Source organism: Varanus komodoensis, unplaced genomic scaffold (assembly GCF_004798865.1).
Source record: "Varanus komodoensis strain SLA01 unplaced genomic scaffold, ASM479886v1 scaffold80, whole genome shotgun sequence".
NCBI lineage: Eukaryota > Metazoa > Chordata > Lepidosauria > Squamata > Varanidae > Varanus > Varanus komodoensis.
The window spans coordinates 811,763-824,607 of NW_025336482.1; the positions used below are offsets into that span (position 1 = coordinate 811,763).

The window sequence follows — 12,845 nt, forward strand, 5'->3', positions numbered from 1 at the left end:
AAGGAAGCTTTACAAATAGCTGAGGAAAGAAGGGAAGCGAAAGGCAAGAGAGAAACGGAAATATACACCCAACTGAATGCAGAATTCCAAAGAACAGCTAGAAGAGATAAGAAGGCCTTCTCAAATGAACAGTGCAAAGAAATAGAAGAAAACAATAGAATAGGGAGGACCAGAGATCTCTTCAAGAAAATTGGAGATATGAAGGGAATATTTCATGCAAAGATGGGCGTGATAAAGGACCAAAATGGCAGGGACATAACAGGGGCAGAAGAGATTAAGAAGAGGTGGCAAGATTACACAGAAGAACTAACAAGAAAGAGCTTAACGTCCCTGATAACCACGAGGTCACTGACCTCGAGCCAGACATCCTGGAAGGTGAAGTCAAATGGGCCTTAGGAAGTCTGAGCAACAACAAAGCTAGAGAAGACAGTATTCCAGATAAGCTATACAAAATCTTAAAAGATGATGCAGTAAAAATGCTACACTCAATATGCCAGCAAATTTGGAAAACTCAACAGTGGCCACAGGACTGGAAAAAGTCAGTTTACATTCCCATCCCAAAGAAGGGCAATGCCAAAGAACGTTCAAACTCCCACACCATTGCACTCATTTCACATGCTAGCAAAGTGATGCTCAAAATCCTACAAGCTGGGCTCCAGCAGTATGTGGACCGAGAACTACCAGAAACCCAGGCAGGGTTTCAGAGAGGCAGAGGAACTAGAGATCAAATTGCCAACATATGCTGGATCATGGAGGAAGCTAGGAAGTTCCAGAAAAACATCTACTTCTGTTTCATTGACTATGCTAAAGCCTTTGATTGTGTGGATCACAGCAAATTGTGGCAAGATCTTAAAGAGTGGGGAATACCAGACCATCTTATTTGTCTCTTGAGAAACCTCTGTGTGGATCTAGAAGCAACAGTGAGAACTGGACACGGAACCACTGATTGGTTCAAAATTGGGAAGGAGTTTGGCAAGGCTGTATACTGTTGCCCTGCTTATTTAACTTATATGCAGAGCACATCATGAGAAAGGCGGGGCTGGATGAATCTCCAGTTGAAATTAAGATTGCTGGGAGAAATATCAACAACCTCAGATATGCAAATGATACCACTCTAAAGGCAGAAAGTGAAGAGGAACTAAAGAGCCTCTTGATGTGGGTGAAGGAGGAGAGTGCAAAAGTTGGCTTGAAACTCAACATTAAGAAAACTAAGATCATGGCATCCAGTCCTCTCACTTCCTGGCAAACAGATGGGAAAGAAATGGAGGTAGTGACAGATTTTATTTTCCTGGGCTCCAAGATCACCACAGATGGGGACTGCAGCCAAGAAATTAAAAGACGCTTGCTCCTGGGGAGGAAAGCTATGGCAAACCTAGACAGCAGACTGAAAAGCAGAGACATCACCCTGCCAACAAAAGTGCGTATAGTCAAGGCTATGGTTTTCCCAGTTGCAATGTATGGCTGTGAAAGCTGGACCATAAGGAAGGCTGAGCGCCAAAGAATTGAGACCTTTGGATTGTGGTGCTGGAGGAAACTCCTGCAAGTCCCCTGGACCACAACGTGATCAAACCGGTCAGTCCTAGAGATCAAACCTGACTGCTCTTTAGAAGGCCAGATGCTGAAGATGAAACTCAAATACTCTGGCCACCTAGTTAGAAGGAAGGACTCCCTGGAGAAGAGCCTGATGCTGGGAACAATAGATGGCAAAAGAAGAAGGGGATGACAGAGGATGAGGTGGCTGGATGGGGTCACTGAAACAGTTGGTGTGAGCTGAACTGGACTCCAGGGGATGGTGGAGGACAGGAAGGCCTGGAGAAGTGTGGTCCATGGGGTCGCGATAGGTCGGACACGACTTTGCGACTAACAACAACAACGAGGGGCCCAAAACCGAACACAATACTCCAGTTGCGGATGCACCAGAGTCGTGTAGAGTGGCAGTAACACCTCTCTTGATCTAGAAGCCACACTTCTGGCTACACAACCAAGGGTGGCATTTGCCCTCTTGACCACCACATCACACGGCTGGCTCATGTTCAGCCTGCAGTCAACCAGCACCCCGAGGTCCCTTTCACAAGTGCTGCTCTCCAGCCACTTGTCCCCCAACCTGTACTTATGGCACCCATTCCCGTGCCCCAAGTGCAAGACCTTGCACTTATCCACATTGAACACCATCCTCTTGCCTCCTGCCCACTTCCATAGTCTGTCCAGATCCTTTTGGATCTGGAGTACCTGCTCCTCAGTTGTGGCCACTGCTCCAGTTTTAGTGTTGTCTGCGAATTTGATCAGCAGGCTGTTCACCCCTTCTTCCATGTCGTTAATGAAAAGATTAAACAGGATCGGCCCCAGGACAGAGCCCTGGGGGACACCACTTGTCACTGGCTGCCATCCCGATGATTCCCCGCTAATGGTTACCCTCTGCTTTCGGTCAGTCAACCATGCCCTAATCCACCGGACGGTGCTTTGGTCTATCCCAAAACTCCTCAGTTTCTCCACCAGGATATCATGGGGCACTTTGCCAAAGGCCTTGCTGGAATCCAGGGAAACCACATCCACTGGACCCCCTCCATCCAGCCACCTCGAAACCTTGTTGTAGAATCCCACAAGGTTTGTCTGGCAGGACCTGTTATTGTGGAAGCCGTGTTGTGTGGCTGCCAGCCTCCCTTCCCTATCTAGCATCCCTTGATCTCTCACTATTATGAGCCTTTCCATTGTTTTTCCTACAAAAGGAACCCAAAGGAAAGGCTGCAGGCATCTTCCTGTCTGGGAAAAGCTTGCCTGACCGGCAAGACTTCCGGCCTCTGGCGTGTGTCTTCCCTTTCTAACTCCTGGCTTGCATCCTTCTTGTTCCCACTCCAGTCCTGCCTCGACAAACTGCTCATCCTTGACCCTCGCTTTCCCTCTGTCTTCTCTCCCTGGCTGCTCTATTCTCCAGCGTTATTCTCCAGCGTTATTCTCTATTCTCCAGGATTTCCACAGCAGGGTGTCTCGACATCTGCCGCGTATTTGGAATGGGAGGAATGTGTGGGAGCAAGAAAACCCCACAGCCTCCATAATCCCTTTAGTGCCCCCTGCCTCGGGTTCCCCTGCTTTAAAATGAACGTAATCATATCGGAGTCCAGCAAAATGGAAAACCCGAGAAAGGCGATGAAAAAGCAACAGAAATAGCAGGAGGGACGGACTGTGCCACAAAAGGAAGCTGTTCCAACATGCTTCATGTAGCTTTTCTCCAGGGAAGTCTGTGGAGCAGCATACACAATTTTGCATGAGAGGAACTGAACATACTCTTGTACAGATGGCATTGGAGTTGTTTCTTTTGTGGAAGACCCATCAGCCCATCTGTTTCGCTGTTGCAGGAATTACTAAGCGGGCTGGGATGTCTTTCGCTACTCTGGAAAAGCCTGAATCTCGACAATTCAGAGAGGCTTCTTGACTGATGGGCAGGATACAAATTTAATAAATACTAATAATCCAGATGGCTGTGCTCTTCGGTATAATTCATATGTGTTTTTTCTACATCTACATGTGCTTAAAACGAGCTTACAAATTTCTCAAAAGAGAACAAGCAATAACAAACACTAATTAATAACTAATTTAAGTCTTGCACACCATTCTGAGAGCTGCTTGATAACTGAATGGTTTCGAAAAGCTTTAAATGAATATTTTTAAAGAAAAGAAAAACTTGTAGCATTTGAAAGTTGGTGGCTGGAGCATGACAGGTATTTTTACAAACTCACAGGGTGATCTTGGTGGGAAGCGCATGCTGAGAAAACGATGGACTTCGTTTTTGAAGTCCACCCTTGCCTGCTCTGTCCCGGAATCAGATTTCCAGTTCAACGTCCTTCAGGATATATTTGTGCTGAAGACCACCAAAAGGCACCAGACCATATTTTATGGGCTTTTTACCCAGCAATGGTAAGAAAGATTTAGCCTACCCCACCCTGAAGTCGTATGTGCAAGCACTGCCGAGCACAAAAATGTTGGAAGCTTTGGGGGCTCGGCTTAGCAGCGCCTGCGCCCCAGTATGGAAGGAGAGTTAATGAGGGGGCACATCCAGCTGGCCCTTCGGGGCCCCCAGAAGACACTATGGGACTCAAACCAGGGAATCCGGGCGGAAGGTCCAGGGGGACATGATTCTGTTCGTCGGGAATGACAGGTGGCGATGCAGGCAGGCAGTTCCAGACCCACAGCTTAGGAGGCGTCCCTGTGCCCATTTCGACAAGGTTTGGCAACTCCTGACGCCCCCCCCCCCCCAGCCAGATCTGCAGTACCCCCGCTGGGTCTTCCCAGATTGCATTGTCGCTGGCTGATTGCCAGGTGACAGGGCTGGACCTGGCAGACGGATAGACAGTTCAGTGAATGGCAGCTTCCTATGGCTCCCCTGAGCCCAAACTATGCATCTAGAGGGGAAGCTTCCTGTTGCATCCCTGCATGATTCCCTGCTCTGGCCTCATCTCCCTTTCAGCTGGCCTCAACTGGGGGTACGTGGACATCTTTGCCGAATTAGAAACATAGAAACTGAGCGATGCAGAAGGGGCCTTCCAGGCCATCTAACCTGACCCCCAGCTCCAGCCGGCTCTGCTCACAACATGTCCATTATGCAGTAAATTGGACTGTATCCAGTTTGATCCACCCGTTGCTTCTGATGCAGAGATGCACCAGAACTGCCAAAAAGCCCCAAACCAAAACAAAACCCCTGTCTGTGGCATGACTAACTGTGCTTTCTTGTTGAAGGGGAAAGTTGGACATTTCGGCCATTTGCATATTCAGGATGCAAACAGTTCAAGACACCTTCCAGAAAGGAAGCTTCAAAGGCCCTCTGGCCATGGAGGATTCCCACACGAAATGGGTGGTATACCGGGGAGACATCCCCACCCCTCGTCCTGGTGCTGTAAGTCTCCTTTCCCCCTGTTAAACAGCAGTGTCTTTTCTGGCCATGCTCGTTTGTGTGTCTGCAGGCCTGTCTTTCCTGCATCTTGCATCTTACTGTGGAGAACTCTTCCTTCACAGCTCAGCAGTTTGCGCACTTGCTGCTCCAGGCTTGGTCTCTGCTTAAAAGAATTAGGTCGTGAGTGATGGGAAGAACTGCTTCCCCTCTGAAGACCCTGCCTCTCAAACTGAACTGGGGCTGGTCTAGATAAATAGTCTTGGCTTACGGCAGCTTCCCACACACTCTCTGGTCTTGAGAAGAGAGCCCCTCGGAATAACCGGGGAAGCTTCTTCATTCTGGACTTCAACTCCCATCTGACCCAGGCAGCAAGGCCAGTGGTGATGAATGCTAGGAGTTGTGGACTGAAACATCTGGAAGAGACTGAGCTGGAGAGCGCTGTTCCAGGAATCATGGAGCTGCATGAGCATTTGCACAGACTGTAGCATGGGGGAATTCTGTTGTAGTTAGTGTGTTTTATTGCATCCCAAATGCATGGGTTTCATTTGGTTGCACTTGCAAACCTCTGTGCACACCGATTATTTGGTAAGAAGGTGGTGTACAAATAGGATCAGTTAAGTGGCCAGGAGTATGAGGTGTGAGCAAATGTATCTGGAATAACCAGGAAAAGTTTGGCCAATTGAAGCATTTTGGTTTAAAAACCGGGGCAGAAACCCCTTCATAACTCTAGAACAGACAAGGCAGAAGCACAATACGTGGTTTGCTACTGGAATGTGTTGCAACTGCCTTTGTGTGTTGTCTTGCAGTGTGTCGGCCTTTCTGCCCAACGCCAGGGATACAACTCTTCCCTTGACCTGCCGGACAGAGTCCTTCAGTTTGCCAGTGACCACCCTCTGATGGACAGCACGCTGACCCCCATTGGCCAAAGGCCAGCTTTGTTGCAGAGAGGTGCAAAGTACACAAAGCTTGTGGTGGACCGAACCAGCAGCCTAGATAATGAAACATATGACATTCTTTTCATAGGGACAGGTAAGACTGCTTCCGTGGCAGTCCCAGAGTAACTTCTCTGCGTGCAGGCAGGTCTGGGTGAGAGAGAGAGAGAGAATGAGGCGGAAGTGGCCGCCACAAGCCTGGTGCCCAGGAGGCATCCCTGGCATTTCCAGGTGTTTACAAAAGGCCTGTAATTCTGGGGCCGCCTCCCCTTCCATGCTGAGCTGTGTCTCCTCCAACACAAGAACAATTTCAGAGCTGGTTTGTCTGTCTGTATTTTCCTGCCCTTCCTCCAAAGAGCTCAGGGTGGCGAACACAATCCGCTTCCCAGCCTCAGCTCCCGGTAGCCTCGCAACAACCTGTGAGATGGGCTGGGCTGAGAGGGGTCAGCTGGCCCAAGCGGAAGCCCCCCGGCACTCCCCACTTCAGGAACATGAGAGTGAAGCTGGGCAGAGCTCCGTGGCTCCATCCCCTTCCCTCCGCAAGAAGGGCGAAGGAGCCAAGCTGGTCAGACCTGTCCCCTCTCCATTCTGGAGATGCTGGCTCCAGACCCACAAGTCGGGGGGGTGGGTAATCTAGTGGGCCACATGCAACCCTGGCCCAGAGCTCTCCTCCTAACTCCACAAGACGTGGTCCGCTTAACCACATCTCCGGGCAATGCGGTTCCCTAATGTTTGTATAGCAGCACATACAAGAGCTGGCAGCCAGCTGTTAAAACTTTCAGTCGGACTCTTGGTTACAGGCGCCTCAGCTTCCTTTTCTTTCGCCTTTGTTCCATTTCTGAGATGCTTACGCCTACCTGACTCCACTACTGGACAAGTTAAGTGGTGTGGGTAGGAGGTTTAATTCAGGATGTCCACTGATTTTGACCCATTTATCCCCCCCCCCACCCCGCGCCTTCTGGCTGCATTGCATTCTTCTCTCGCCCACCCAGCCCACCCGAATTCCTTGTAATTGAGACTTAAATGTGTCTCCCTTGGTGCAGATAAGGGCTATTTGCATAAAGCTTTCAACTGCCTGGGAGAGATTTTCCTTGTGGAAGGGATCCAGCTATTCCCCTCTCCGGAGCCTGTGCAGATGCTCAAGCTGGGCCCCCAAAAGGTACCGCATCTGTCCGAGAAGACACGTCTTTCCCTCCTCCTCTCCCGTTTTCCTTTCCCTCTCCCGACTGCCCTTCTGCCCGCATCCACGTAGCATCTGGTTCAGTGCAGGGGGAAGGCTGATTGCCCGGTACTGTCCTGCCCAGGGCCTCTTGTACGCGGCGTCTCCCTCCCAGCTAGTGCAGCTCCCGGTCGCGACCTGCCGGTGGTACAAACACTGCGTGGACTGCATCCTGGCAAGGGACCCCTACTGTGCCTGGTCCCTCTCTCTCTCCAGCTGCGTCCCCGTGGCGGCTCATCGACGGAGGGATCCATGGTGAGTAACGGCCGAGCACAAGGCAACGACAGCGCAGCATTTGCATAAATACCTGTTGCCTGGGAAGGCTCGCTCCCCGCCTTTCGATCGAATGATGTCCAGGAAAGCCCGCCATGTATCCCAGCCGTCCGTGGTGGTGTAGTGGAACTGGGCTTGCAGGAATGCAGTGCCGGGATGTGCTGACTCGCTGGGTAGCCGAGCTGCATTCTTCAAAAGAGCTCTGTGGAACGTGAATTTGCACCACAAAAATCTGTCACTGTGAGGAACCCCAGTTGTAATTCAAAGTATTTGGTGGGGTGGGGATGGCAGCTCCGGACCTGAGGACCAGAGGGATGCCCTCCTGCTCTTGGAGACAGAATCTGCTAGAGCTGTTTCTTGGTGTGGGTTAGCACAACCGCCTGCTTTTCCCGTATCTTCCTTGTAAGAGTGGGCGACAGAGATATTTTCCCCTTACTTTAACCCTAGAAAAACCCTTTTCCCAGGACCCAGGCCAGGCACAAAGCACACCTGAAGCCCCCAACCCTGCCACGTTCCTGCAACGGGTAGGGCAGAATGCCTTGGGGGCTCCCCTGGCAGCCTGGTTAAGGGACTGCCCCTCCCATCCTCCACCCCAGTAAAAGTTCAGCCGACATTTCTCCACCGCCCCATGAAAAGCACCGCAACTCGCCACTGCTTTTGGCATGGGATAGAAAGGCAGAGGGCCGGTATTGGTTCAGCGTCAACCCCTTGAGCAAGGCCAGGCTTCATCTCAGAATGGCGTCTGTTCCCCCCGTGCTGAAACCGTAGGGTACCCTCTTCCAAAAGCACCGCAGACGTAGGGGGCACCACGGAATACAAGGTGCTGGTATCTTCCAGTATGGCGTCCACTTGCATTCAGCCACAGGGGCATCAGCAGCTCTCTCCTCCACAAGGGTCTTTTAAGGAGAGCTTCCTAGGACTGAAGCGGGGAGTGGGGGGAGCGCAGCGCTCTCCTGCTCCCTCAGTCAAGAGAAGTGCTGACGGCAAGGCCTTGGGCCCACACAGTCTCCACGCAAGGATTGTGAGCCACGGGCTCCTTGCTCCAAGAGCTTTTGCGTCATTCCAGGGATGCCAAGGCTGAGCGAGGGAGGGGGCGGGCGAAGATGCTTGCAGGGAGAGGCCGTGGAGCAACTCCCGGCTGCAATTGCATGTCTCTGTGAAGAATTTATCTGTCTCTCTCTTCTCTCCCACCTCCCGCCCCCACCAGGGACTTGATTCAGAGCCTCAGGAACAGCGATGCCTCCAGGTGCCCTCCTTTCGGTAGGGGAAGGGGGTTTTTTTTATTCTTTTCACGGAGGTGTGTGTTTTGCACCCAGTTGCTGCATCCGCAAAAGCCCTGCCAGGAGAGCTGAACTACCCTAACTTAATGCTCTGCAAGAGGAGGGGCGGTTGTGTGTCCCGCAGATTAGCCCTGCAATCCCGCATCTTTCGCTTCTGGGCTGCTTTGGCTGGATGCCTGGACCTGAGGGGGCCCCATCCCCAGAGCAGAGGGTCCCACCAGTGCCCCAGGAAGACACACGGAGCTCGCAGTGAGACGAGTGGCAGCGGGTGCCTCGGCCAGGAAGGTGGCCCAAAGGAGGAAATCCGTCCAGCCCAGGAAATGTGGGCTCGGCAGGGGGAGGGGGCAAGGAGACCCCGTGGTGCTTAACAGCAGGAGCCCTGCCTGCCCGGGAAGGAAAAGCCAATGTCGGCAACAGGTGTGGAAAAATAGCTCTTGAGACCAGGGCAGCGGGGATTTTCACATACTTCCATTATTTATGGATAGGAGCAAAATGGCTTCGTCAGGGAGGGAGCAGAGTAGCGGAAGGGACAGGTCAGCATCCTGTGGAAGCTGAGGAATCCTTGGGCCTGGACAGTAAAGTTATTCCTTGCGCAACGCACAGACCGGCCCGGGTCTTTCATTTTGCTGGTTCAATGGAACCGGCTTGGCATCCGACTTTGCCTGGCAACAGTGATGTCCTGGGAGGGGGTACGGAAGCAACATCCCTCTTCTCCGAAGAGGGAAATTGCTTTCTCCATGGTAACAGCAGCATCCCCCCCACTAAACCCCCCCTCCAGATGCACACGCCTTGCATCGTTGCTCCCAAAACCTTTGGCTGTGCCAGTGGCCACCGCCCGCCCCACCTGGCCACTTGTCCCCTCCGTTCCCTTGAGGGCTTCTTCGCCCTCAATGGGGCCAGGCACTTATTCTGTCCAAATGTGGGGCCACGAGCTGATTAGAAGCAGCAGTGGGCACATCTTGGGCCCCCTCGCCCCCAAGCAATCATCCTCCAATAGACCCAGGAGTGCCATTGCCGCTTCGGTTTGCTGCTTTCATCTCCGTGTGAATCCATGCAGAGACCGTGATGCTCAGAGTCCTTGCATGGAAGCCTTGGGTGGTTTTGTCTCGCTGCTGCACCAAGACAAACCTATTTTAATCCACAAGCCATGCTCTTTAAGTCTCAGTCATCCTCGGCTCCTGGAAGGCCCTGAGGATGAGGTCCGGTGCACTCCCTCTGGGAGACGTCACCGCCAAAGGGTTGCGTCTTAATTTTTCACCTTGGGCTGAACCCGGGGAATTCCCAGACGTGTGGGAACAAATGTCGGGAACGAGCGGCACAGCGGCTGGTAGCAGGATCTCTGGTGCCGCCACCGCCGAGCGCTGCTTCCACTACAAGACGGCAAATACTAAAGAGCGGAAATCGCATTAAAATTTCAGGAGCTCCGAACCACAGTGCAACACATTTTAAGCAGCACTTGTAAAACCACGAGATGCAGAAGCGGGGAGGTTGGAGGAGAAAGGCAGAATTTATCTCTGAGCTCTCTTGCTGGGAAAGAGGAACAAGTTCCATGTGGGCTACAGGCACATGGGTTGCAGTACCCGGAACGTTAGAGAACCCTTGGGTTATGGGGCAGCCTAGAAATAGAATGAAGTAATGAATAAGCAAACACACATTGTCCGTGGCCCACACCTGAGCACTCGTCAGAGTGCTGTTGAGGGAATACTTTGAAATATTGTCACGCCGTCCTTCCCCCCACCCAGTTGGGGCCTCTGCATTAGTCTAATGAAATATTGAAATTTGGCGGCCCAGCCCAGATGCCATAACACTGGGACAAGGGAGTCCACGATGAGGATGTTCACGCCAACGTTGCTTAGGAAAACTTGCACAAAGGGAGAGGGTGCCTCTGGTGGAAGAAAGTTCTGCGTCCTGGTGCCACCACTGCAAAGACCTTTCCCAGTGTTTTTGTTCTCTGCCGCTCTGAGACGGCACAGGGCTGGTCTGTTTCCGAGGGTCACGGCACTGACCATAATGCTGCCAAATCCCCTTATACAAGTCCATAGCCTGACCACATTTAGAATGCCATGTATGGTTCTGGCTGCCGTATCTAAAAAAGGGCCTTGTAGAGCTGGAAAGGGGGCAGAAAGGACAACCGAAAGAATCAAGAGTCATTAGCAACTCCCCTCTGAGGAAGAGTAAGCACATCTCGATTGGCTTAGCTTCAGAAAAGCCAAGCGAGTGGATTTAGGATGGAGGTGTTTTCCCTGAACAGAATGAACAGGTGCTCGCTGCTGAAGGCCCCTTGAGAATCCGCCTCCTTGATGTCTAAAAGCTGCACTTCTAGCCCTCAAGATTCTGTCAGTTTTGGAGCAATTCCCTGTGCGAGCCATTCCCTGGAAAGGCTCCGAAGCTGCATGGGACCCGGGTCTTTGGGTGGGTGAACAAACAGAGCAGAAATATTTTTTAGCACTGTGGCCGACTGAGATGCCTGTGACGGACTGAGTCCTCCGGCTGCAGCAGATGCCAAACAGGCATTGATATAAATGACAGAGAGTGGCAGAGAAAGCAGAGAGGCTGAGAGAGGAATGCTTCGAGGCAGTTCAGTGGTTCTTCTCTGGAGCAAATACCTTGATCAGAGTCTTCAGAGGAACTCCCAAGGCGTGTGGGAGAGAAAGGCAGTTCAAGGCTTGAGAAATATGGGGGCAGTGAAAGGAATGCCAGGGAAAGATGAAAAGGTTCGGTAGGTGGGAGCAAGAAGGAGAATGGCAAGAGACGAAATAAGGTACAGGGGGGGAAAGGTCTTTAAAACATGTGGACTAGAATCTTGATGCTGAGGCAAAGAACAAGACCGGAAGCAGGCGAGAGACTTTGGGTGCAGGGCAGCCAGGGTACTCCTCTCCCGCCCAGAGCACTGCTCTGGTTTATTTGTGTGGATTTATTCCCCTTTGGTGCTGCCATTCTCAGGCTGGCAAAGGCTGTTCGTCAGCAGAGAGAAGCACAGCAAAATGTTTACAGACACAGCAATGCTTTTCCGGGATGCATCCTGACCCCCTTTCCTGAATGTTGGCTTTCTTTTCCAGCAAAAAAGCCAGAAAGGCACCCCGTCGCCCTTGGGAGCAGCCCCCATCTTGGCTGCAGCCCACTGTCCAACCTCGCAGAGTCCGTCTGGATGCTCAATGGGAGCCACCTGCGGGCGGGGAAAGCCAGATATCTCTTCTACACCCACGGGCTGGTTGTTGTGAATGTGACGGGGGCTGATGCCGGGCTCTACGAGTGCCAATCTGTCGAAAAGGCCGGCGGAAGAGAATTCCGTGTTACAATGGCTGCGTACCTGCTTGAGCCCCGGGGTCAAGAGAAGGGTTTTGTGACCTCCCAGCATGACCAGTCAACCCGGAGGCGTGCTGGGTCCATGCTGCCGAAGACCAAGCCTGGAGGGCCTCCGAAGCCGGGGAGCCCAGCTAGACAAAAGCAACCCCAGAGCATCCGGGGGCCGTTGTTCACTTTAATGCTTCTGAGCACCGCCTCCACCTGCCTTTTCCTTTTCCTGCTCTCCTGGAACATCTACCGTGGCCACTGTTCCCTGCCCTGGAGGCTGGGGAAGGCAGAAGTCATGAAATCAGCTGGCCCTGAGCCGAGCCTGGAGCTGGCCTGGAGAAGCCCAGCCACACAGAGTCCTGCCTGCAAGTCGGCACCGCCAGGAGGTTTCTCGGGAGAGGGACACGGAGCAGAGGCACCGCTTGGCTCCAGGGTCAGGCTGGCCTGCGGCGCCCCAAACTGCCTGGCCACGGAGGAGTGCCTGACGCACCGTGACAGTCGTGGGGCCTGATGGGCGACCGGAGAGGGAGCGAAGCCCCAGCAGGGCCTCTCTTGCGTGCCGATTCCCTTCGCGCTGACAGAGCCTTTCCATTTTCCGAGGGTTTCGCAAAATACACTTCTTCGGCGCAGAGTTGGTGCCCAGCCTCACATCTTTTCACATGACCTGAAACGTGGAATCCCGCGTCTATCCAGTTCGGCCCGCATGCCTCAGCCTGTCCTTCTCCCGAGGGCTTAACCCTTAGCTGGTTGAGGGATGTTGAGAACTGCATTTCACAGGGCTGCAGTGTGCCAAGTTGGGGAAGTCTGGATGGGGGGGGGGGCGGCATTTAGGGATCCCTGTTCGCTTGTTTAAATCGGGAGGATCACATCTGGATCCCAGAGGGACTCGTGTGGACCAGCTTCCATTTCACGGCTAAAGAAGCATCCTGCTTTAGGATGGGGCTGTTCTATTTGTGTGTCCG

At 52.5% G+C, this 12,845-nt stretch overlaps 2 protein-coding genes across 2 annotated transcripts in view; both read left to right on the forward strand.

Annotated features, from left to right (window-relative positions):
* LOC123036572 (semaphorin-4D-like) overlaps positions 1-7,168 on the forward strand; it is a gene marked incomplete at its 3' end in the record, with an annotated part of 11,378 nt that extends 4,210 nt beyond the window's left edge. Inside the window, exons 3-6 of the mRNA XM_044455900.1 lie at positions 3,737-3,912; positions 4,732-4,888; positions 5,692-5,914; positions 7,122-7,168. Of these exons, the coding sequence (XP_044311835.1) occupies positions 3,737-3,912; positions 4,732-4,888; positions 5,692-5,914; positions 7,122-7,168 (603 nt within the window). The remainder of the gene's footprint in view (positions 1-3,736; positions 3,913-4,731; positions 4,889-5,691; positions 5,915-7,121) is intronic.
* Position 7,169: 1 nt separating this feature from the next.
* On the forward strand, positions 7,170-12,552 carry LOC123036642. Its single transcript, XM_044456027.1, has 3 exons — positions 7,170-7,291; positions 8,517-8,569; positions 11,649-12,552. Exon 3 carries the CDS (start codon positions 11,738-11,740, stop codon positions 12,392-12,394), a length of 657 nt encoding a protein of 218 aa, XP_044311962.1. The 5' UTR covers positions 7,170-7,291; positions 8,517-8,569; positions 11,649-11,737; the 3' UTR covers positions 12,395-12,552.
* Positions 12,553-12,845: the final 293 nt, after the last annotated feature.

What these genes read in the sequence shown, in the direction of transcription:
- LOC123036642 (XM_044456027.1), top strand. Translation starts at nt 11,738, where the DNA reads ATGCTCAATGGGAGCCACCTGCGGGCGGGGAAAGCCAGATATCTCTTC.